This window comes from Podarcis liolepis (genome assembly GCF_965112155.1).
Source record: "Podarcis liolepis genome assembly, chromosome: 2".
Taxonomy (NCBI): Eukaryota; Metazoa; Chordata; class Lepidosauria; order Squamata; family Lacertidae; genus Podarcis; species Podarcis liolepis.
In genome coordinates this window covers 102,116,118-102,139,354 of record NC_139555.1, presented here as the reverse complement: position 1 = coordinate 102,139,354, position 23,237 = coordinate 102,116,118, and the positions used below count along the sequence as shown (strand labels likewise).

Genomic DNA, 23,237 nt, shown 5'->3' with positions numbered 1-23,237 from the left:
TCACAGGTAAAATAGGGAATATTGACCTAGGCAAATAGGTGTTAGCTAGTAAGCGCCTTCCCTCTGAACAAATCAACTGTATACTTAATAAGATAGTAACTTATTACAGCTGTTGAGGTGGTACTGGGGATACTTTGTTCCTTTGGACAAACACTTGTATTATTGGGCTGCCATGGCTGTTTTATAAACAGCAGCAAGTTTCAGATAATCACAAGGTGGAGGTGTAAAAGACCTTGTTAATGGTTTGATAAATCTGGGAAATCTTGATAATGATTAGAATTTATTCACAAAATGACTCTCGGTCCCCCACATTCTGGGGGAAAAGGGGGTGTTTTCCAACTAAACAGTTTCTACTAGCGCAAGCACTTTTGGAGCCTTCTTCCCTTCACGCTCCCTAAATATGTTCTGTGAGTCCCTTCAATGCTCTGGAGCAGATTTAGCAGGGATGAGAGGAGAGGGAGAGAAAGTTCCTTTGCGGAGCCAAAAGTGGAACTGTTTCGTTGGATGCCGCCTGCAACGAAAAATTATAAAATGCAGTTAAGGGGAGCAATGTGCAATGAGTTACAACAGAAAGCATGTAAATTCCATCTCTCTCTCTCTCTCTCTAGAATAATTGAGGTTTTGAATGTGTGTTTTAAACTGGGCTGACTTATGTGTTTGACCTTGGAAAACGGTACTCACTCACACATCTCACAGCCCCTTCAATTTCTCTGTCAGAAACCTGCCAAAGGCTGTATTTTCCTTACATTGGAGGACATTTGAGAGAAATGCTTTCTAGGGAAGGCACTATTATGCAACTTACCAAGGTCCACTTCCAGCCTTCTTGTTCTGCCCCCTGTTAACATGACAGCACAGTGCAGAGGGGACAGCTAAGACCTGCTAATGGGCTCCTGTCTATTCAGCAGGCAGTGGTTTGCCACACAACTTTCTACAGTGGTGCTCCGCAAGACGAATGCCTCGCAAGACGGAAAACTCGCTAGACGAAAGAGTTTTCCGTTTTGGAGGTGCTTCGCAAAACGAATCTCCTATGGGCTTGCTTCGCAAGACGAAAATGTCTTGCGAGTTCCTGCGGGTTTTTTTCTCCTTTCTCCCCTTTTTTCTAAGCCGCTAAGCCGCTTATCAGCTGATCTGATAAGCCGCTAATAGCGCTAATCCGCTAATCCGTCAATGGGCTTGCTTCGCAAGACGAAAAACCCGCTAGACGAAGAGAATCACAGAACGGATTCTTTTCGTCTTGCGAGGCACCACTGTACCTGTTTAGGTTTGTATAAGAATAGGGAGAGAAGCCTGCACATACCGATCTTTTCTGTCTATAATACTCCCCCATGTATAAGACGCCCCTTATTTTTGGGGTCTCAAATTTAAGAAAATGGGGGGAGATGGCACAGAGTTGTTTAGCTTTTTTGCGGAGGATTACCCAGGGTTGTTGAGATTTGGGAGGAGGGATTGCTGAAAATCGCTCACCCACACACATTGCTAAATCCACCTCCCATCTGTCCCATCGCCAGCAGAAGATGCCAATTGCCCGCACAACTGCCGGAGCATCAGCCAATCAACTCCACCCATTGACACAGCAACCAATAACATGCACAATAGCTGCTGACAGCCTCAGCAGCAACCAATCAAACGTCCACCCTAGGCACTACTCATGTATAAGACAACCCCCACTTTTTAGGAAAAGTACAGCTTGTACATGTGCTGGAAAAGGATGGTTCCCCTGTAATGGTGTGCGGAGATTTTATAGGTTTTTTAAAAAACAGAAGACAGGAAACCCCAACAAACCCTAGGTTTTCTCAGTTTTATGCTTAGGGAGTAGCAGATTTAGGCTCTTTGTTAATTGCAATATGTAGACTGTCAGGCCTCTGCCTGCCTGCCTTGGGAAGTAGGAGCACTGAGAGGTGCCTCTTTTACACATGCTCTTGACCGTAATGTGTACTAACTGATTTGAATGTCGCGTTCTTAAGTTCTTCTAACAAGCTCTAGATGATGGTCATTTAATATGATTGTTGGAGATTCAAGAGCAAAGTTGCATTGAAGAAAACAAACAGTGTTTTCTAACAAGCCCTTATGCTGGATTGAGATCCAGAAATCAGTTCCGGCGACTTACGAGGACCTGTATTTCTTAGCATGCCAACAGCGTGGGCTCAGTTTGGGCAGGAATTGACAGAGCTTTTGTTCAAAACTAGTTGTTTTTATGTTCTGGGATGTCCTGGGGTGGGGGGTGAGGGGTCTAGCATGGGGGAAAGCCAGTCAGTATCCATTCAAACAAGAGCCTGAATTTCTCAGGTTTAGCATATTCACAGAATAGTGATACTTGCAAAGTGCTTATCTTTGGGAAGAAACTTGAGAGATTTATTTGATTATTATCTTGCCATTTCGATACAGAATATGGAATTATTCTGTATCGAAATGGCAAGATAATAATCAAATAAATTACTCTTGAATTGTTAGGATTCTTTTAAAACCCTTCCAATATTATTAGTTTTACAGTTAAAACTTTATTGTGAAATTCAGTTGAATGTAGTAGAGCAGCCTTGGAAAAAATCCTTAGCACTGATGTAGCTTACACTGACTATTTCTTAAACATTCAGTTTTGGCTTCAAAATTCAGGAGGGAGAATCGCTCATGCAGAGAAATGTGTGTCTTGCCAAGGCATCTCCAGACTTTGTTGAGTGCTGGCTTTCAATGCTTTCTCAAGCTCCTGGCTTTGACCCCAATTCTTGGTTTCTTACTTCTTCCAAAGTTAGAAAGTGGGCAAAATAGGCAGCTACGTTGAGGAAGTATATTGGTTATATTGAGCAGAGCCTTTCTGACATCTGGTTTTGAAGCTTCTCTTTTGAAACTGTTGGCTTTCGATTTTTGCCTTGAACTTGGACTTCTGGTTTCCATGGATGTGAAATACTGGATGAGTTTTCTCTGCTTTTTTACAGCAGCTTGTAACATATGATTCACAAATGCATCCTCTACATAGTACCCCACATGTAGAGAACTAGGTTGTGGCTGGATAAGCCCTCCATAATCTCGCCAGCCATGCCCCTTTCCAAGCTCATTGGCTTGTCGTGAAGAAGGCTGTATCTGCTGGCAGTGCCAGTGTTTTGGCCAACTGCAGACGTCTGCATTATTGGACTGCTTAGCAGGATAAGACTGGCCTTGATGTTCTTGAAATGGAGTCTTGACATCAGTCCAAGACTCCAAAGACAGTTCTGCCAGCTTTGAAGCCTCCTTTGGCACTTTTTGGTTCTCTAGACCATCATCTGTCACATCCTTTTGCTCAGTCTCTACTTCAAACACTGTTTGGAACAAACTGAACCAATTCCCAGGAGGGCCAGAAGAAACCTCAGTTGATCTGCCAAAATTAGATTTTCTTATGGCGGGCCAGTTACATCATTGTTCGGTTATAGTTCTAAGAAGGATGACATCACAAGAGGCACAGTGTGCAGGCAGGTTGGTTGGCCAGTGAAATTGTCTTGATCTAGGGCAGCGAAGTCACAGGGAGCATTTCCTCAGCCTGAACAAAATTTAGACAAGTGCACCCTTCATATAAGGAGCTCAAAGGGTAGACGATGAGAACAAATTCAGTTTTTAGACACTACTTCTTCCTTTCCATTTATGTGAACAGGGTCTCTTGCCTCAAATGCTGGACTACTATCCTAAGTACAAATCAAAACAGGATTCCAACCTCCCCATCATTTTGAAGCATTCTAATCACCCTCAATCTAGCCCTTGTGATTTTTCTGTTCATGTCAGTGAGAGTCAAAACATTTCAATATAAAAATTGGGTGAAGCCACCACGACGGATAAAACACATTTTTTTTAAAGCAAAACTGATTTTTATTAAAATGAGGTTTTAACATTTTCCTATTTCATGCATGCTCTTTAAAAATAGCCTAATTTAAAGTGAAACCTAAGTTTAAGTCTCTGCTCTCTTAAACTGAATCCTTCACCCCCAAACTCTGTGTCTAAAATAAAAAAAATGAGCCATGGAACAAAATGCCTTGTTTTTTGTGGTCCAGTATTTATGAATATATATTATGTACGTGTAGGTTACAAAAAGCATTTATTATGATGAACTTCAAAATGGAACTAGGCACTGAAACTTCCTCTCCTCTTCCTGGACCCTGCTGTGCTCCTTCAATGAGCTGGGTGAGGGGCCCTTATCCTGAACCACATTCTGGGACTTCATACCTTTCACTGACCCTTTTGCCATTACTCATGCACACCGTTTGATAAAGACAAACGCATGGGGTCTGTTTAGACCCCATGCCTGCAAGATTCTGTGACTTTTGGTTATTAGCCGTGACCCCCGCTAATTGATTTACGAACCTCGATTAGCGATTTATGGCTGCCCGGTCCGGCGCGCTTCCCTCAGCTGCGCCACTCAGTCACGGCTCAGCAGAGTTTCACACAGCGGTGTAGAACTGTCACCAGCTTGATTCAGCTTCCAGACAAACACACAGAGTCCAGCTTGTCTATTTACAGCATTTATTCCAACATTTCCCCCAGGGATTTCCTGGGCTCCTCTCCGCCATTACAGGCTACGTCTTTTCCCCACGGAACACAGAGTGGGACTGGCTAACTCCTCCCAAACTCCTCCCAGCTTCGAAAGCTGACGTCAGAATGGTGTGGCATCATGGGAAGAACTTAACTCGTTAAGTTCCAACTCCAACACCCTCCCTTGCCGCACCTTCTGACAAGACCCTTTTGAGTTCAACACCTTCCCCTTTGCCTTGTGCTCCTTCCCAGCATCTTTCCCAGGCACCTGTTGAACCCCTTCAACATTCCCAGAATCACACTGTGCGAACCAGGCCCACGCACTTGTTGCTTGGTACCTTTCCGGCGGAATGCCCTTTGTTGAGCGACTAGACCTTCTGGGCACAAACTCAGATGTTACCTCTGACTCACTGCCACCAAGACCTGTGTCCTCAGCCTCACGGGATTCCCCCTCTGACTTAAAACGTTTTCGAACCCTCTCCATTACACTCACCGGAGAACTGGGCTCGCTTTTGGGTGTTCTCTTAACCTGTGGAGAAATTTCAGATACCTCCTCCTGTTCCTGACCTTGGTCAGTTACCTGATCGTCATCATCAGACTCAGTTTCTTCTTCCTCCCCCTCAGAATCTTCCTGTTCTGAATCAGAAAGACATTCTGAAAGAACATCACGCTTGGAAGCAGGTTTTGACTTTTCATCCTGCTCATAGAACTCAGCGTGCTTGCTGATCAGTAACTTACTCTGATCACCTGATGGAAATGCAAACCTCCATGCACTCGCTGTTGGCTCATACCCACAGAAGATCATTTTCCGGAACTTGGATCCATCTGGCCCCTGCAACGCAGCAGGTACTGACACAGACGCATGTGACCCGAACATACGCAAAAAATGAATCTGGGGTTTCCTGCCATGCAACAGCCCAAACGGTGTGTCCCCTACCATGGAATTGTAGGTGCGATTCCAGGTGAAGCTCACATACTTGATTGCCTCCAGCCAAAACCTTGGAGGTAACCCAGAATCTTTCAGCAACACCTGTGCAGTTTTAACCAGAGCCTGACACTTCCGCTCTGCCTCCCCCCTCTGATTGGGTGAAGTCACTGTGTGACGTATCCCTTTCTTGCGAAAGTACTTCTGCAAAGCAGTACCTGTAAACTCAGCTCCCCTGTCACTTGTGACAGCTTGCACTTTGGTGGAAAACTTTACTTCCACCTCCTCAATCCAACGTTTGATCAGCTGTGCTGCATCACCCTTGGATTTGAGACCGTGTGTCCAGGAATTCTGTGTAAAATTATCCTGTATCGAGAGCAGAAACCTTGACCCTCCCAGACTTGGTTCTTTTACAGGACCCCACAAATCTACGTGAATTTGTTCAAAAGGCCTAGTGGTTGTCCTCTCAACTTTTGGATAACTGCATCCTTTTACCTTTGCCAGCTTGCAAGTTTCACAACTTACAGCATGTCCACATTCTAAAATCTTACACCCCTTAGAAACCTCCGGCAGCACCTGTAGTTCTTCTACTGAACTATGTGCCGTCCTAGCATGCCAAATATGGACACATTCATCATGATTGGGAATTGTAGCACGCAGTGCTTGTGCTTTCTTAACCTTCCCATCACCCTCCAGAGACGTTTTAAGAATGAAAAGATCATTCTGCCCCTTTTTAACCTTGGCAAGCATCCTCCCTCCTTTGGAGATTGTGCACACATCACCCTGAAAACAAACCGTAAATCCCATTTTCAGTAGATAAGGCACAGATAAAAGACAGTGGTTCATCCCAGGAACGGTACAACACTCCAGCGTTTCCTGTAAAATACGAAAATGCAGATTTACAACGTTAGTCAGATTTCCTTTCTGTCCATTTGCAAACAGTACAGATTTCCCGGCAGGAATTGCCGTGCAGTTCCACCTCTCGACAGCAGGTGTCTCTGGAATCAAATTGCGATTAGCTGCAGAGTCAATAACAAAACGAAACTTGGAATTTTCCACACGGCCGTCTTCGAACAAAGCCATGCTCGCTGCTATCTGATACGTCTCCTCACGTTGTTTTCCACGTCCTCCTCTTGCGTTCCCAGGCTGGCCTGCTCTCCCAGACTGGTTCCCATGGAAACCCGACTGATTCCCATGATAGGTGTCCTTGAAGCCTTCCTGTCCAGCTGCCCTCCCTTTCTGTGGGCAGTCTCTTTTCAAATGACTGTGAGATCCACACACGTAGCACCGACGAATGGCAAAAGCCTGAACAAAGCTCTCATCTTGCTTAGCCCCCCCCTTTTTCCCGGTGGAGCTACCTGCACCAGACTTGCTCTCCCTGATGCGTCTTTCCTGTTCGTCGGCCAAGCGTCCTGTGACGTACGCCAAAGTCAGATCCTGCGGACTCATAGACTCCAGAGTTAGACATAAATTGTCATAACTTTTGTCCAGAGAGCTTAGCAAAATATAAACCTTCAATTCATCTGTAAAATTCACCTGCAACAGCCGCAGTTCATTAAACACAGAGAGCATCTCTGTAACATGTTGTTTTATGTCCCCACCTGGACGCAGCTTCATTTCAAACAAACGCCTGGTGGTGTGAATTTTAGCACCAGCCGTGGTCCTGTGGTGCACTCGTTCAAGAGCAGCATAAGCTTCATGCGCAGTTTCCAAACCCTCCACATGGGGCAGCTCTGAACCCTCCAAACTGAGCACTATAGCTCCCAGGGCCTTCTGGTTTTTTCTCTGCGAAGCATGCGCATCTGCAATTACTGCTGCTGCAGCTCCGGCGGCTGGTTGAGGCAGTGGAGGCCTTAAGACCGCATCCCACAGACCCTTGGCTACCAGCCAGGCCTTCAGCTTTCTGCTCCATTCTCCCCAATTCTGGCCGTTTAACTTTTCGAAAGGCACGGAGAATGAGTCATGGCCGTCCGCCATCTTCTTCCGTTCTCCCAAGGGGGCCCCAAGCTGTACTTACAATAACGTCAGCTCCTCTGGCTTTTCTCCCTGGAGAAACGATACCCTGCTGTTCTCAGCTCCTGGCTCCACAGCAAACCTCTGCGTTTTTCAGCTAGCTGCTTTCAAACTCCGAAGCTGCTCCTTTGCCTCCTGCTCGACACCGCAGACTTCAAACGCATTCCAGCAGTATCTTGTGACAGTTTTACAAGCGATGATGATCCATAACCTGTGACTTTTGGTTATTAGCCGTGATCGTCATCATCAGAGATTCTGCCCATGGTGAGATCAGAAGCAGACTTCTGCTTTTCACTCTCTGTCTCCTATCATATCCCCTTTTCCCTTTCCTCTAACGGTGAGTAGATGGTAGCAAACAAAGCGGGGCAATCCTACTTTTATGTGGATAAGGGAGAGGCCCAGCTCCTGATAGCCTCCTGAGTAAAATATTGGGGGTAATGAACAAGCCTGCACAATGTTTAAACTGCATTCTCTTGCTTCTCCTTGAACGTTGTTCTGTTAAAAAATGTTATATATACACCATGCTGTATTTTCTATTTTCCTGCCTCTTCAGAGGTGGCACTGTCTTTTTAACGTAAGGATGGCTCTCTTACGTTAATGTTAACTGTAGGGTTTAAAAATAGTTCAGAGCAGAGAACAAGACTGGCACACATTTCACAGTGGGACATGCCAGATATTTCAACTGCATAAGGGGGTCCCAATTTGGCCAAATCCCGACTTTGCAGCTAATCTCACCCTTTGCCTGGACTCAGGATTTAAAAGAAGACGGGTTGTTGTTTCCCTGTTCCAGGAGATACGATTTGATCTCTCTTTGAAGCAGTTTTCAGAATCACATACACAAATAAGTGATTTCTGTGAGCCAAGCTAAAGTAAGGGTGTTAAAACCACTTACATGCCCAGATACTATTGGTGATAAAATATGCCTCTAGCAAAAGCACACATCTTGTGTATGTTTATTTAAAGAGTAGCTGCAAGGGTGGTAAGTCTGAAATTATATGCTGTGCCATAAATATGGGTGTGGGGCAGAAATTAAATACTTTATGCAGTTATGCTGATGCTACTCTGATCTAAGTGCCAACCACAATTGGTGTTTATGCTGGTAAATTCAGTTACGTTATGCAGGTTTAATTCATAATGACATGTAAGGTTACTGGTGCTAGAGGTGTGTGCAGAGACCAGTGATTTAACTGGTGCAAAATGCCTGTGTTACGTTTCTAAATTGGCTTAAGAATCTATTTAATTCTATCAGTGCAATTATTCTAAGTAAGGTATCATTTCAAGTACAGTTTGGCAGGAATTGTAGGTGGGAGTGAATCTAACATCAAGAATGAATTGTGAAATCATTTAACAGTAAAGGTTGAGTGATCAGCTTGAGGTTTTATTTTGCCTTTACACTAATGAGTAATTGATAGTGTTTGAATAACAACATGTAAAATATCAGACATGCAGATTTTTTTGTTGTTTATATGCAGAATAGATGTGCGTGGAGAAACCAATTTCTGAATATGGTTTTTTTCAGCAGGAACTCCAAATGTCAGCAAAGATATTCAGGGAGGAATTGCCTTATTGTACCTTTGAGGGCCACTTATCAAATGCATTTGATTGAAAATGTTAATATGAGATGAAGCAAATGGGAAGCCAATTAGAATGTTAAATAAACAGTGCAAAATTCCACCGCTTCTGCTGACTATAGACGTGTGACATGAGTCATTTTAGACGGTGTGTTGGATCTGACATTTAATGTTGATTAGAATAAGGGGAAATTGGCATGAGAAAAATACTTCAGCCTTTGAAATGTGAGGGGATCTATTGTTCCACATAAGCTTCAGTACAATATTTCCAGTATTCCAGTCCAGCTGGGTGTCCCCTTCTGTAAGCGCTTGGAAAAGAGAAGTGATTGGCCCGTGCAGTTCCTCAGCGGTGCTCTTGGACGTGGGAGGTGTGTCGCTATAATTGCGAGGGTTGTGCATACCAACACAGTCACAGCACTCGTCCCACACTGTGCCCAGACACAACATGCGCTCCTTGCAACAGGAACAGTTCCCTTCAACAGGCCGGCATTGACACAGCTCCTGTATTAAGCACTTGCTGACATCACTTGCACAGAGAGCCTTGTTGCAGCACATTGAGGATGGGATCCAGAAGAACAGCAGACTAATAAGTGCAGTACCCCAACCTCATCTTTCTTGAAAGTGGGAGATTTCTGGAACTTTCAGACAGCACCCACAGCCGGGGCAGCAGCGGCGGCCCCTCGCTGTCGTCCTCCTCGCTTCCGCTCGGTTGCGCAGGGCCAGGCGGTGGCGGGCAGCGTGAGGCGACTTAAAGGGCCCCTGCCTGCCTGCCTTGCTGCGTGCCTGGCACTCCAGATCCGGCTGTGAGAGGGAGAAGGTGGGGGGAAAAGGAATGGCCGCCTCCGCCTCTTCTTCCTCTTCCTCCCTGCCATTCACATACATGCCTCACCGCAAGGCGCCTGAGGAGAATTCTCCTCAGGATTGGGCCCGGAGGGAAAGGCCTCGCCCTTTCTCACGGGCGGCACCAGCAGGGCGAAGGAACTGCCCTCGCCGTCGCTGTGGATGTTTGTGTGTGATGCCAATAAAAGGTTTGATGATGACGATGAATATTTCCAGTAGAGAGTTTTCAGAAAGGATGGTAATTGATAAATGTGGGTGTATTTGATGGAAGTGGAAGTATCTGACAGAAGAGACAGTGGCCTGGTTCGCACAAAACTCAGCAGTGAGCTGTTTGGCTACATAATATATACATTTTGTTGAACACTTATAGAAAATGCATTAGAAGAAAATTCCAGCCTGCCCCACCAGTCCGGTAGTGTTGTGTGTGTGTGTGTGTGTGTGTGAGAGAGAGAGAGAGAGAGAGAGAGAGAGAGAGAGAGAGCGCGCACCCTTTGGCAGTATAGCATCCTTGTGTATTACAGCTGCTTACCTGTTATAAACTTAGATTTATTGTTACAGGAGTCTATGGAGAGGAGAGTGAAACTGCACATTTTCAGAAGAGCGTCAAATTTTTAATTGCATAAATAAGATGCTGACTTAAGCAAGTGCTCAATTTCACACCACTAAAGTAAAGGATTCATAAAGGCCTGGATTTGCATAATTTAATTTTCTGCACAGAAGATACTGGAAATCAATAGCATGATTCATAGCCATACCATAGAATTGCCATGCTGCCATTCTTTGACTACTCAGGCTCCCGAGTACAAAGGATTTTACAATTGATTAAATTTTGAGTGCTGACTGGAGTGTTTTCTCCTCAGAATCTATAAACTGTTTAAACCTGTTCTCTTTACCCTTGTGCCACTGAAATGTCTTTTGGAGGGCCTGTGACTAAGGAATTATTAGCAGCTGCATTTCCCCTTTCTCCGAAAAGTGGCAGCCATTTTACATGCCAGGTTGCGTCGTTTTCCTTTTGTTGGTGTGACAGGAGCATGTTCACGTCACATTCCTTGGTAGTTTGCTTGAATTTGATGTGGAGATGACGAGGCAGAGGGAAGATAAAGCTTGCCTACCTGTAAACCATTGCCCTGGCTTTGCCTCATATCTCCAGTTTATAGGAATATGAGAAGGCAGACCATATGGAGGTAAAATGTCCTACCCAGGCAGGCAGCTGCACCAGGAGGCAAGCAGGGAGTCAAGCTGCTGGCCCATCAAGGAACTTAGAGGGTGTATTTTAAAAACTTATACTGGGGGTGGGGAGAGCTCCTAGCCATAGGAATCTACTTCTGCTTCCCCTTTCTTCAGGTCCCCCCCCCCAGCACCTCTACACAACACATACCAGTACCTACTTAGCTAACAGAGGTAGTGATTGATTCTGAGTAGGACTTTGTCCACCCTGGTCCTTCTTTAATGCATTGATAATTCTCTGTTCCTGTTCATTAAAACAACAACACACATTTCGGTTCATTTTGTTTGCACAATTCAGCCTTGGATGTGTGTTTCTGTGTGTGTGTGTGTGTGTGTGTGTGTGTGCTTATTGTGAGAGGGAGCTGCGTTCTGTTTTCAAGTCGGGATTCTGCCTTTTCAGAAGCCCTACACCTCTAGTTTTGTTCAGCCAAGTGTATAGAAGCAATAAACAAAGATTTGCATGCCTAAAGCAGCTCCACAAATGTGGGGTTCTAATTTAAAAGAAAATAAAACATGCTAAGTTTAAAGCAAAAAGCCCAAGGAAACTGCAGTGAAGCACAGAAGGAACAATGCACCAAGTTTCCCCCACCCCTTAGTTTATTTTTTGTTACCGATGAATCCGGTTTATTTAATTCTTGAAGGCAAACTTGCCCTTTGTTTTTTTAAGGAGGTCTCAAAAATCTTGTCAACAAACAGAAGCAAATCAGCAACAGAATGCCTCATTTAAAAAACAACAACCACTAAAAGTGGGAAAATATCCACTTTTCTATCATGGCTAGCACTTGGGGCTTGCTGTTCCATCCTCCTTGATAGATTATATTTTATACTGTATTTTTTGCACCATAACACTCACTTTTTTCCTCCTAAAAAGTAAGGGGAAATGTCTGTGCGTGTTATGGAGGGAATGCCTATGGGTGGCATGCCTACGGATTTTCCTCCTCTAAAAACTACGTGCGTGTTATGGTCGGGTGCGTGTTATAGAGCGAAAAATACGGTAAACTCTTTCTCACTTTTAAACCACAAGCAGTTCTAAATGTGTGTTCATGTAAATGAATGAGTATATAAAAATTCACCATAGCTTCCCTTTAATAGGGGAGGCTTATAGGATTTTAGCTGTGGAGGACCCACTGCAAGACTATTTATTGGGTTTGCCCTTCTGATCAGTTGCTGTAGGGAATGCTACCATCCTTATGCTCTTGTCTGTTTCTTTCCCTAAACCTAACACAGTGCAGGCCTCTTCTCCCTTTAATCCTATGGGGTTGGCAGTAGCAGACAATCCCTCAGTGCCCCATTAACCCTGCTGGTGATGTCCTTCGAAAAACTGGACCCTGCAGACTGATTTGGAGAGGAGGAGTGGGAAGAAAACAGATTATGCTGGTGTGACTTTGCAGCAGACTGCCCTGTAGATAGTACAGGGTCTGTGCAAGGTTCCACATGTCTCCAAAGTGCAGATCAAGTTGGCATTGGGTCAGAGGACACAGAAATGCTCTTCCTAAAGTTATAGGACACTTCTTCAGATACACATATACTGTGTATCTGAAGAAGTGTGCATGCACACGAAAGCTCATACCAAGAACTAACTTAGTTGGTCTTTAAGGTGCTACTGGAAGGAATTTTTTATTTTGACTATGGCAGACCAACACGGCTACCTATCTGTAACTAAAGTTATAGGAGTTTGCTATCCAGAGAGGTCAGCTTCCTAAAGTTATAGGAGGTTGCTGTCCAGCTGCCACAACCACGTCGTGTCCCCACATATACTTGGGGTCTACTGCCTGTGTGAGATGGAGTGGCATTCATGTTGACTCACACAGTCACTTTGCTTAAGAGTAGCTTTTCCTTCTCTTCTTTTTCCTTTTTGGTATTCGTCAGGAGAGTGGCTTTATTGCTAGTGGGTTATTCATCCTGCTGTGTCAAGGCGATCTGCGGAAGGTATCATGTCTGCCAGTAAGTTTTGTCTGGCGAGGGGCAGGCAGGGAAAGGAGCTCTGTCACATGATGATTAATTCATCATCGTAATAACTGTGCCTTGAGTTCTGTTATTTTCAGCTGTACGGAGGCTGTTGATCTGATGATCTAATGATTCAAATAATGCCTAAATGATTTAATTTTCAGTCAGTGGCTGTCACTTGGCTAATAGCTTGTGCTTCTTCCTTTCCCCCCTCAGCTTTGACTGAAGGTTATGACGGTTCCCTGCATGAAAGCAGACATGGCAGCTCAGTGCAAATTCGGCGGCGGAAGGCATCCGGGGATCTTTATTGGGCATATTCAGGTGAGTAGGGCCGGATAAGACAAAAAGAACATTGCCTACCCCATGCAAGGTAATGTGCCAAACCGTAAAATTTGCCAGCGTCTAAGCAGGAACAGGCTCTTTCGGGAGGAGACCCATGCATGCAGACTCGTTTTCTGTTGCATCCATTTTCCAATGCCACAGAGACATGCTGGTTGCTTAAAAAGCAGCAAACGGCTCTGGCAGCGTGTGAAGATTGGTGGCATGTGAGCCTTTGGAGGAAATCAGCTGATGCTATTTAATGCTTCAGGGTTTTGTTTGTCTGCCCTGCTGTATTTTATTAATGGTTGGTTTTAAGTTTTATTATTATTATTATTTATTATCTGTTTTATTATGGCTTTATGTTCAATGGAATGTATTATGTCGGGAAACAACCCTGTGATAAACGATAGCTTGGCAAATTTGGCATGACACAGGCATCACCTTTCATGTTTCTTCTTTTGATTCTGGCCATTGTGCCTCAATGAGTAATATTTCTGCAAACTAGGCCATGCCTTGGATGCAACCCATTGGAAGGAATTCAGTGCAGTGATAAGGAGATTGCTCCATCAGCACATGAATTTCTGCTTGCCTGATAAAGCGATCTCGCCTCCCCCCTGCAACTTGTTCTGGGGGTTCTTCCAGCCCCTCCCCCAGACATTTTGGAGATGGTGGGGGAGGTATTGTGAGAGGGAGAGCCCTCTGTGGAAGCTTCTGCTAGCAGGACTGCTTAGTTGAATCCCACCCTTTATCTCACCAGTGATCATACACTTCCATCAGGCCCAGTCATCCTTCCTCTTGCCAGTTCCACCCATTAAAAGGATTCCTGGTACCCCAGGTTTTTCTCTGTCTTATAAGCCTAATCGTCGAAACAAAGTAGGCTTCAGTACAATTTGTCAACCAATTAGCTTCCACTTGAATCTGAAGCTAGTTTTAGTAAATGATTGCAGACAATTCAACTCACACTTGTTATACTTTGATTCTATGAAAACCAACGTGATTTAAATTAACTCCACTGTTTTCTGGAATTGTGCCCATTGTCATGATAAATCTACTTCACATCTTAAATGTATTTTGCTTTTCTAATATAATACTGTGCAGCAATGGTTGAGATTTAAGTTCATAAACAGATGAAATGGATAGTATTTTTCTACCTTTTTTGTCTTACTAGAATTAAAATGGAATCTTAAGTGATGAATGGGATATTTATTTAGTTTTTATTACTGAAAATGTGTTGGAAGATTCACTTCATCCTTTTATAGGAAAAAAAGGGCTTAAAGAAAGCATTTAGCCACATATTTCAAAAGTCTTTTAAGTAGTATTTCACTTCTGGATGTTTTATTGCTAACTGGCAATGCATATTATGCAGCTTTGTGTGTGGCAGTTCTCTAGCAGACGCTCAACTCTTTTTTGTTTTGATGAAGCTACTCCTGCCCGCCACCAAACGCATTCATACACAGAAAGGAGGTCAGTTTTGGTTGATCATCATGTGAGACAGGGCCTTTCAGTTGTGGCCTCACAGTTTTGGAACGTCGTCTCTCGGCAAATACGATTGACAGATTGAACCCCTCCTTACTGTCATTTAGGTGGGCCTTGAAACATTTTTCTCCCATATTTCTTTTGTTGGCATCTGTCTCAAGAGACAGTGGGAGTGTGCACCCAGAGGTGAAGTCAAACCACTGCATCAGCAGCACTGAAGTAACCTCCTGGGGCGCAAGCCTGGGCAGTATGTATGGAGGTTCTGGGCTCCCCAGATGACAAGACCTGCCGCTCAGCCTTGCTGATGGGATCCAAAAGAAAACAGAGTAATATATTTGGCACCAGCTTGGCTGCAGGATTTGCCAGAAGGAGGCACCATCCAACTGTCTTAGAGACTCCACTCTGGATTTATGTACGGTTTACTCCTCAGCCTTTTCTTCTCCCAAAGATATCTCCCAATGCTAGATGGGCGATCTTTCCGGGTTGATGAGCCCCATCTGCTCCTACGTTTCTTTTAGATTATGTATTATTTTCTACTGAGTGGCCTGCTTTAGCCTCTAGGTTGAGTGACTTGCTGAAATTGATGGTGTGCATTCACTCCTGCTTATTATCGCATGCTGCATTATTGAGATATTGTATATGTTTTTAGCTGATTTCATCAGATCTTGCAAGCTGCCTTTGGGTAGGACGGCATTTTGAAAGGCATCTAACAGATTTATTGAGTAAATAATAAATACACAAGTCCAACAAAATAATAATAGCCTCTTGTCGGTTATGCCTTTCCTGTACATTCCTAATCAGTAATTACAGTTTATTTGTTGGGCTTGGTAGATACACCCCCATTCTGTGATGATTTTTTTGTCCATTGACTTAATCTCTAGATTCTACTGAGCAGAAAAGCGAAGAGGGGGAAGGTCAATCTTTCTTTGTTTCGTATAGAATCGGTAGCAATTTCTCTGTTTTCAATCAAATGCAATTCCACCTGATTAGTGCAATCTATCTGAAATTCCTTTATGTCACAATTGTTGGTTAAAATAAGGAGTGAACAGGGGGGTGGAAGCAGGCGAGAGACACCGACTGGCTCTTGCCAAGGAACTGAGAGGATTTATTGCCAAGTTGTCCTCGTTGTGTCAGGTAAGAGCGGCAGCTTGGAATGGCCTTCTGTTATTTGGTTGATGGCTTTGCAATAATAATAGCATTAGAACAGCACGGCCTGTAACTTAATTCCAATGGAAACGCTTTCAACAATTGTCGGAAGACATTCTGGATGCTGTCCAGGTAGCACAGTGGACAGCTACTTCAGAGCCACTTAGTGGTGGCATATGAGGTAGGGCTGGATGAAGGCAAAGTGTGAACTGTGATTCCCAGCAGGAGTTGTTGTTTCCAGTTCAGCTGTTGAGCAGCTGCTGGCGTTTGCATCTGCGAGAGAGACTGCAAATTTATTTGTTAATGTATGTTGATATCCTAGCCTCCACCCCCCACCCCCCACAGGACCTTAGTGTGGAGTGCTCAGGGTTCCCTAGCAATTTTCCATCCAAATGTTGGCTATGCAGTAAACATAGGAAAATAAAAAGTTGTCTTATGCTGAGTTAGGCCATTGCTTGCACTGACTGGCAGCATTTCTCCAAGGCTCCAGACACACGTCTAGTAATTTCAGTGGGTCTACTCTGAGTAGGACTAGCAATGGTTACAGCCCTATGTGTCATTGGTGGCAAATTAGAAAGAAGGCGTATTGTTCCTAAACATTCTTTAGAAAAACAATATTTAGAAAATTAAATGCTATAATATCTGTTGTCTAGGGGCCTTTGCATTCAGAAGGTTCAGAAGCCACACCCATAGACCCCTGACCATTAGGTCCAGCTGTGGCCGACTCGGGGGTTGCGGCGCTCATCTCGCTTTATTGGCCGAGGGAGCCGGCGTACAGCTTCCGGGTCATGTGGCCAGCATGACTAAGCCACTTCTGGTGAACCAAAGCAGTGCACAGAAACGCCATTTACTTTCCCTCTGGAGCCGTACCTGTTTATCTACTTGCACTAGACGTGCTTTTGAACTGCTAGGTTGGCAGGAGCAGACACACTACCCTTCCCCAAACACCTTCATACAGATTCACACTTTCCTTTTGTCCACAGGCAAAATCGTTAACTGTGAGAACAAAGAGGTATCTGAAGGGGTCATTAATTCATGCCAGTATCTCTCTCTCTTTTTTTACCATGCCCTCTAATCTAATATATGGGTTGACTCCATGAAGGAAGAAAAAAGTGTTATAAAGACACAGGTTAGGAGAAAGATACTATTTCGGCATTAAAACAGATTCTTCTCCCCTATCTATCCCTCTCCTTGCTCCCAGTTTACATGAGAAATCTTTGATAATATTTCTGTTATCCTTTGCCCACGCAACAACTAGGACTAGATTTCCCATTAAGTTTTCCCCCCTTATGTTGTGACGAAGAGGGCAGATACTGGATGTATCTTTATTTGGAGCACAGGACAATGAGATGAAGTTGGCAGCTCTCTCTCTTCTGTCTTCTCAGTGATATTTTTGGGTACGTCCTCAGGCGGGACCTTCCTCGTCTTTTCTTAGCTTGTGTACTTATGAAGACTATCTTTAGAAAGTTTCATGGAACATAGTGGTGACATTATTAGTGTGTGTGTGTGTGTGTGTGTGTGTGTGTGATTGGCAGTGCCAGATTTAGTTTGATGAACCCTAAGCTACGGAAGGTAATGGGGCCCTTTATATGTCCAGCTGTCCTTTGTCAACAACAAATGGTTGCTGTTTTTTGTGTTGAATATATGCTATATGGTAATTTATGGACCTAATAGGTATCTAAAGCCATTTACACATGTTGCCATGCAACCAGTCCATGCAGAATGTAGGCACCCTATATATAGAAATGAGCAAACCAGTGAGATTTTAGGGAGCAGGCTAGCAGGTGGGGCCCATGACTTACATCATAGGAGCCTACACAACACAAAACACTGTTGCTATATTATCTTAGATTTTGGAAATGTACATCCAATTTTTTCTATTTAATTTTTTTGGCGGGCCCCAAGAGAGTGGGGCCCTAAGCTACAAGTTGTTCAGCTTATATGTAAATCCGGCACTGGTGACGGGGGCTGTTTTCAGATATCATATATGTGAGGGATTCACCAACGTTTTCTATGAGAGTGAGTGTCACAAGATGCTCTCCCTTCAATTTGTGGCCACAGAATACACCCGAGGCCATGACTGCAGATTGCTGACATGAAGGAATGATGGTGTAATGCAGATATCTCCTCTTAATACAGTATAGCAGCTGGAGGCAAGAGAGAGCAATCAAATATCTCTAATCACTTGTACACCAGTCACTAAGCATCTGTGCATTATTGGGAGCAGCCAAGAAGACATACATCCTGGGCAAATGGGGAACTGCTAGTCAAGAAAGTTTTCTGCTTCCACTGAGGACAGTAATCTGTAGCACTCTGCCCTTGCTGGAGTACTAAGCCAAACAAGGCATGGGTGGAGACTGAACACTTCAAACGACTCTCCTGGATTGATTGATTGATTGATTGATTGATTGATTGATTATTTTATTTTTATTTTTTATATCCCACCTTTTTCTCCAAGGAGTTCAAGGTGGCATGCATGACTTTCCCCGCTCTCCATATCATCTCTGGGACAACTCAGTGAAAGATGGTGGCTGGCCCAAGGTCACCCAGAGAGCTTGATGGCTGATATGAACCCTGGTCTCCCAAGTCCTAGTTCAACTCCCTAATCATTACACCACATTGGCTCTCTTGGTTGCTAGAGAAAGGGACTGTGGAGGCATAGACAGATTTGATTATTATTAATTTCATTTCTATATCAATTATATGTGATTTCTTGTCAAGTGTAGTGTGTGAAAGGAGAACCCATGGGCCAAAATGTTGTTTGAATCAGTAGCTGTATGAATACTAGATTGTAAAATATGATTTCAATATTAATTCAACATAATGTCAGTAATAAAGATCTCTCACTCCCCAAAATAGGTCTTTCAGCAAATTATCAAAGTCTGCTTTTAAGACCGCATCAACCCAGAGCCATTTGGGGAAAAAGAATCCTCCATTTTATTTTAATGAGCTGTAATACTTTTATGGTGTTAGTGTTAGTTGATTTGGTGTGTTGCTTGGACAGGAAATGGCGGCTAAATTATATAAACATATAAGAGGAATAAGAGGTGGTGCTTTTGCTTAAGGAACATGTGGCATACCACATGACTAAAGAATAAAGAATCAGTGAACAAACCAACCAAAAATAATTGGCCTGAGACTTGGGATGCCGTGAAACATACCTGGACCAGCGGCAGTTGGGGCATGGAGGTTTGAACTGTGTTATTGTAAAAATGTGAAAACTGTAGTCGTAGTAGTGGGGGTTGCATTTAGAATTCAAAAACTCCCTTTGGGGTGATGTGCAATTGCAGAAAATCAGGTTATATTTGTTGGTCTGGAAGAAAAACAGATGAAATCAGGGGAACTTGTGTACCTGCCTGGCATATTTTAAAAAACAATAATTTAACAAACCTCATATTTAAAAAAACAAATAACATTCCAAAACAACATATACAACACAAACACATCCAAACAATGTAACCACACATCGCAGTGCATGAGAACATCAAATCCCAGGTGCAAGTGAGGAGAAGGATTTTTGTTATTATATTTTTGCATTTCTCTTAACATTCAGTCATCCTGGGAACTATGAGCAGGATTCAGCTAATGATCTCCACTACCAGAAGCCTGCACAATAATTTCTGCTAGCGCAGTTGGGTTCCCCCGCTCACCCCTGCTGTTCCCCCAACTGGCGCAGGGAGGGGGTGTCAGGAGAATAGCACACAGTGGAAGGAGAGGAGAGATTGTTCCATCGGGCAAGCAGAGTTCTTCCCTATCCTTACAAGTTTCACCTCCCGACTCTGGCATACTGTTTACAAATCCAAATGAACGTTTTATGAGTTCCATATCTGTGTATACACCTGGCTGGAACCTAAGTTTCACCATCTTCCCAATTAACAAAAGAAATAAAACCACTCCAAGTTGAAAGGAATGAATCTGTTGCCTTTGGGGTTTGTGCTGCCTTGTGGTAGCGTGCTAGCTTCTCTCCCAAGGCATCTTTAATGATCTGAAGGGACAACCAGAGGACCCACATTATTCACATATCTGTAGGAAAATGTATGCTTGTACCTATAGTGCATGGCGGGTAAAGGGCAGCAATATACATATAGGTGAGAAATCAGTGGCTTTCTTTTGAAGGCTCCAGTCACAGAGGAAGTGTGTCAGGCTATCCTTCAAAACAATTGATTTCTTCCAAGATGCTCTTCTCAAAACAAACATTGGATGGAAATTGAAGGCTTAGTAATTTTTTAAGAATGCATACATAATGGCAACAGCAGTCGTAGTTTTGTTAATATAGCTCACATTTAAGCCCTATGTGGAAAGACAAGGCTTATCTCAGGGCTTGACTACTGTATTTGACTGCTTTGATTGTTTTATAACAAGAGATAAGAGACTTCTTGGTCTTAATTCAATAGCAAGGAGGAGGAATTGTTAGCAGCACTACTAACATGACCTTGTGCACATTTCAAACCTTTGAAACATCTTTCTATTATAAATAGGCCTATTGGAATGGATGGGAGTTAACCATAGAAATAGATGTTAACTTCAACCCTGAAGGTCAGCTATTTGTCTGCTTGCATAAAACTGCTGAACTGGGGCGTAAATATGAATAGGAGAATACATGTTCAGGTTTTTGCCACAAGTGACTGCACTTGCTGGGGAGAGTGATGCTGTTAGATAAGGAATAGCCAACATGCTGCACTTTGGGTGTTGTTGCGCGACAGCGCGACACTAGCATGGCTAGTGGTCAGGGATGATTGGAATTGTAGTCCAGCAATATCTGGAGAGCATCCTGTTGGCTGTGCCTGTGTTGAACATTTAGCTCCAGAGCTTTCCTGACATGGATCCATCTGCCTTGCAGAATCAGTTTTGATCAGCTATGGTGTCTGACTTCTTTCTTGGGCGATCACTCATAGCCGAGTAAGATTGTCTTCCATAAACATGGTTTTAACAGTGAGTCCGTAAGTGACTGTGGAGGCCAATTCTGGATCCACACGTCCTTCCAAAGTGGGGACATTGGTGTATGAGCAGGAGTTGATCACGGTGTGGATTTGCCAAGCGTGCCTTCCTCTTAGCACATTTCTCCCTTGCATCCTGAGTTTGAGTGTCTTCAAAGCCCATGACACCTTTGGGTAAAGGCTGTTCTCCAATTGGAGCGCTCACAGGCAAGTGTTTCCCAATTGTTGGTGTTTATACTACATTTTTAAAGATTTACCTTGAGACAGTCTTTGAACCTCTTTTGTTGCCCACCAGCGTTACGCTTTCCATTTTAAAATTCGGAATAGAGTAGTTGCTTTGGAAGACGATCATCAGGCATCCGCACAACATGACCAGTCCAACAAAGTTGATGTTGAATAATCATTGCTTCAACACTGGTGATCTTTGCATCTTCCAGTACACTGGTGTCTGTATGGGGCAAGTGAATGGTGTTCTTGGGAGGACTGAGGCGAATAGATTTTCCTCAGTGTTTCTAGGACCTGTTTCATGCCCCTTCCCCTCTCTTCCCTTTATTCTTATTAGCTCGCTGCAGTAAAATATACCCACTTGCCCAGGAAGATGTAAAGTGGTAATGAAGGTGGAGGTACCTTTGAGAAGGGATACTTGAGAGGGTGTTTATTGCTCAGAGAGAGGCCTGGCTGGGTTGAGCTTAAAGGTTGTTTGTTGGAGAAAGGTCAGCAAGGAACTTGTAAATGTTCAGTGATTCGTTCAAATAGACCTGTTAGCTTTCTCTGTCTGTGAGGAGGATGAGGCCACATGGAGCACATCTCTAAAGCCAGCTGTATCTCCAGAGCACAGGCTCAACCTCAGCTACAAATACATAGATGCTGACACAAATACAAAGGTAAGGCTGCAAGTTCAAGTAAACATTTTCAGAATCATAGATTTGGAAAGGGATCCCAACGGTCATCTAGTCCAACCCCCTGCAAATACAAGTTATAGTTAAGGGTGTCATACTTTAATTTTTTTATTTATTGAATCCTGCCAAATAGCCCCGGATTGCAGATAAAGAATCTGAAACAATTAGGTAAAGAAATATTGGATTCCTGACCCTATACCTCTACAATTTTATGATTCTGTGTTGTGGTTCCTGTGTTGCAGGGAATTGGACTAAATGACCCTTGGGATCCCTTCCAACTATGCGATTCTATGATTCTGTCTTCAAGTTATCCATGCAACCGCATAGATGTCAAATTGGGAGCTGAAAAGTGGAGGCTAGGGATTCAGAGATGTAATCCTGACTTCAGTGCATGAGATGCTAGCAGAACATGTCAAATAATCTATTGCACCTGGAGGAAAAAGGAGGAGTTACTGGTATTCATTGAGGAATGATTAAGGGCCACACTTGAATGAATCAAGCACTTCGCCCAGTCTGTAATATAAAAATAGCAATGAAGTTAATACTTAGCTCTGTCAGCTGAATAACGTTTTTAAAGTCTATGAACATCCTTGCATTTAATGGATTAATTAACCAATTAAATATTATATGATCTCAACAAAGATTAATTCTGGGATATGAATTGTGCTTTTACCTTGGCTGTACAACTAGGGGAAAGCGCTTATTATTTGGGAATCTTAGAAGTCACTTTTACCAATGAGGAGAAGCACTAGGGAACAACCATTTGTACAACTTGAAAGGTGTTATTTGGAGAAAGGAGACACACACTTCATTCCGTAAGACAAATGTAACAGCATGTGCTGTGCCCAGTGTCTGAATCTAAAGGGCTGATATCACTTAGACTGACCTTCTGTATTTTTATATTTCCAATAAATATATTAATTGCAACAATTAAGCAGTGCGTTCAGCCTTCACGGCGATAACTTTCCTTCCTTTTTTTGTCAAGGTAACTACTTTATTCTGTCAGCCTATCTGCTTGATCTACCTAATTAGTCAATGACACGTATGTGGCTGTTATTAACTAAAGTGTCTAAATGCCTTAAATCTTTAATGCTGTTCTCATCAAAGGTTCTTTTGAGGTAGGACGGTATTGCCTTCTGCATTCTAACTAACTGAACTCAGAAGAATTTATTTAGTCGCCTAAGGTCACATATGAAGGGTGTGACCAATTTTCCTCGGGAGCATTTTGGTCTTAGAGCGTATACCAAATCTTTGGACTTCCAGGTGCCGCAGGCCTACAAATACCACCATCCCTTATCCTTGGCTAGGCTGGTGAGGGCCGATGGAAACCAGCAACACCCAAAGGGTTACAGGTTCCTTAGCCCTGGCCTATAGAGACTACAAAGCTTCCACCCTCAGCATCTTGGTAGCCTCTGCCAAGCTAAAAACATAGGAAAAGCCAATG

The 23,237-nt window shown here is 43.5% G+C and overlaps 1 protein-coding gene across 8 annotated transcripts in view; it reads left to right on the top strand.

The window, feature by feature from the left end:
- Window positions 1-23,237, top strand: part of PTPRG (protein tyrosine phosphatase receptor type G) — a 536,428-nt gene that overhangs the window by 106,944 nt on the left and 406,247 nt on the right. For 4 of the 8 annotated variants that reach the window (XM_083491121.1, XM_083491120.1, XM_083491118.1 and 1 more), the window contains exons 1-2: window positions 9,496-10,028; window positions 13,231-13,335. In XM_083491121.1, the coding sequence (XP_083347247.1) occupies window positions 9,833-10,028; window positions 13,231-13,335 (301 nt within the window). In that variant the 5' untranslated portion in view covers window positions 9,496-9,832. Of the gene's footprint in view, window positions 1-9,495; window positions 10,029-12,986; window positions 13,012-13,230; window positions 13,336-23,237 lie in introns of those variants that run through there. The other 4 variants (XM_083491124.1, XM_083491123.1, XM_083491119.1 and 1 more) reach the window with 2 other exon arrangements.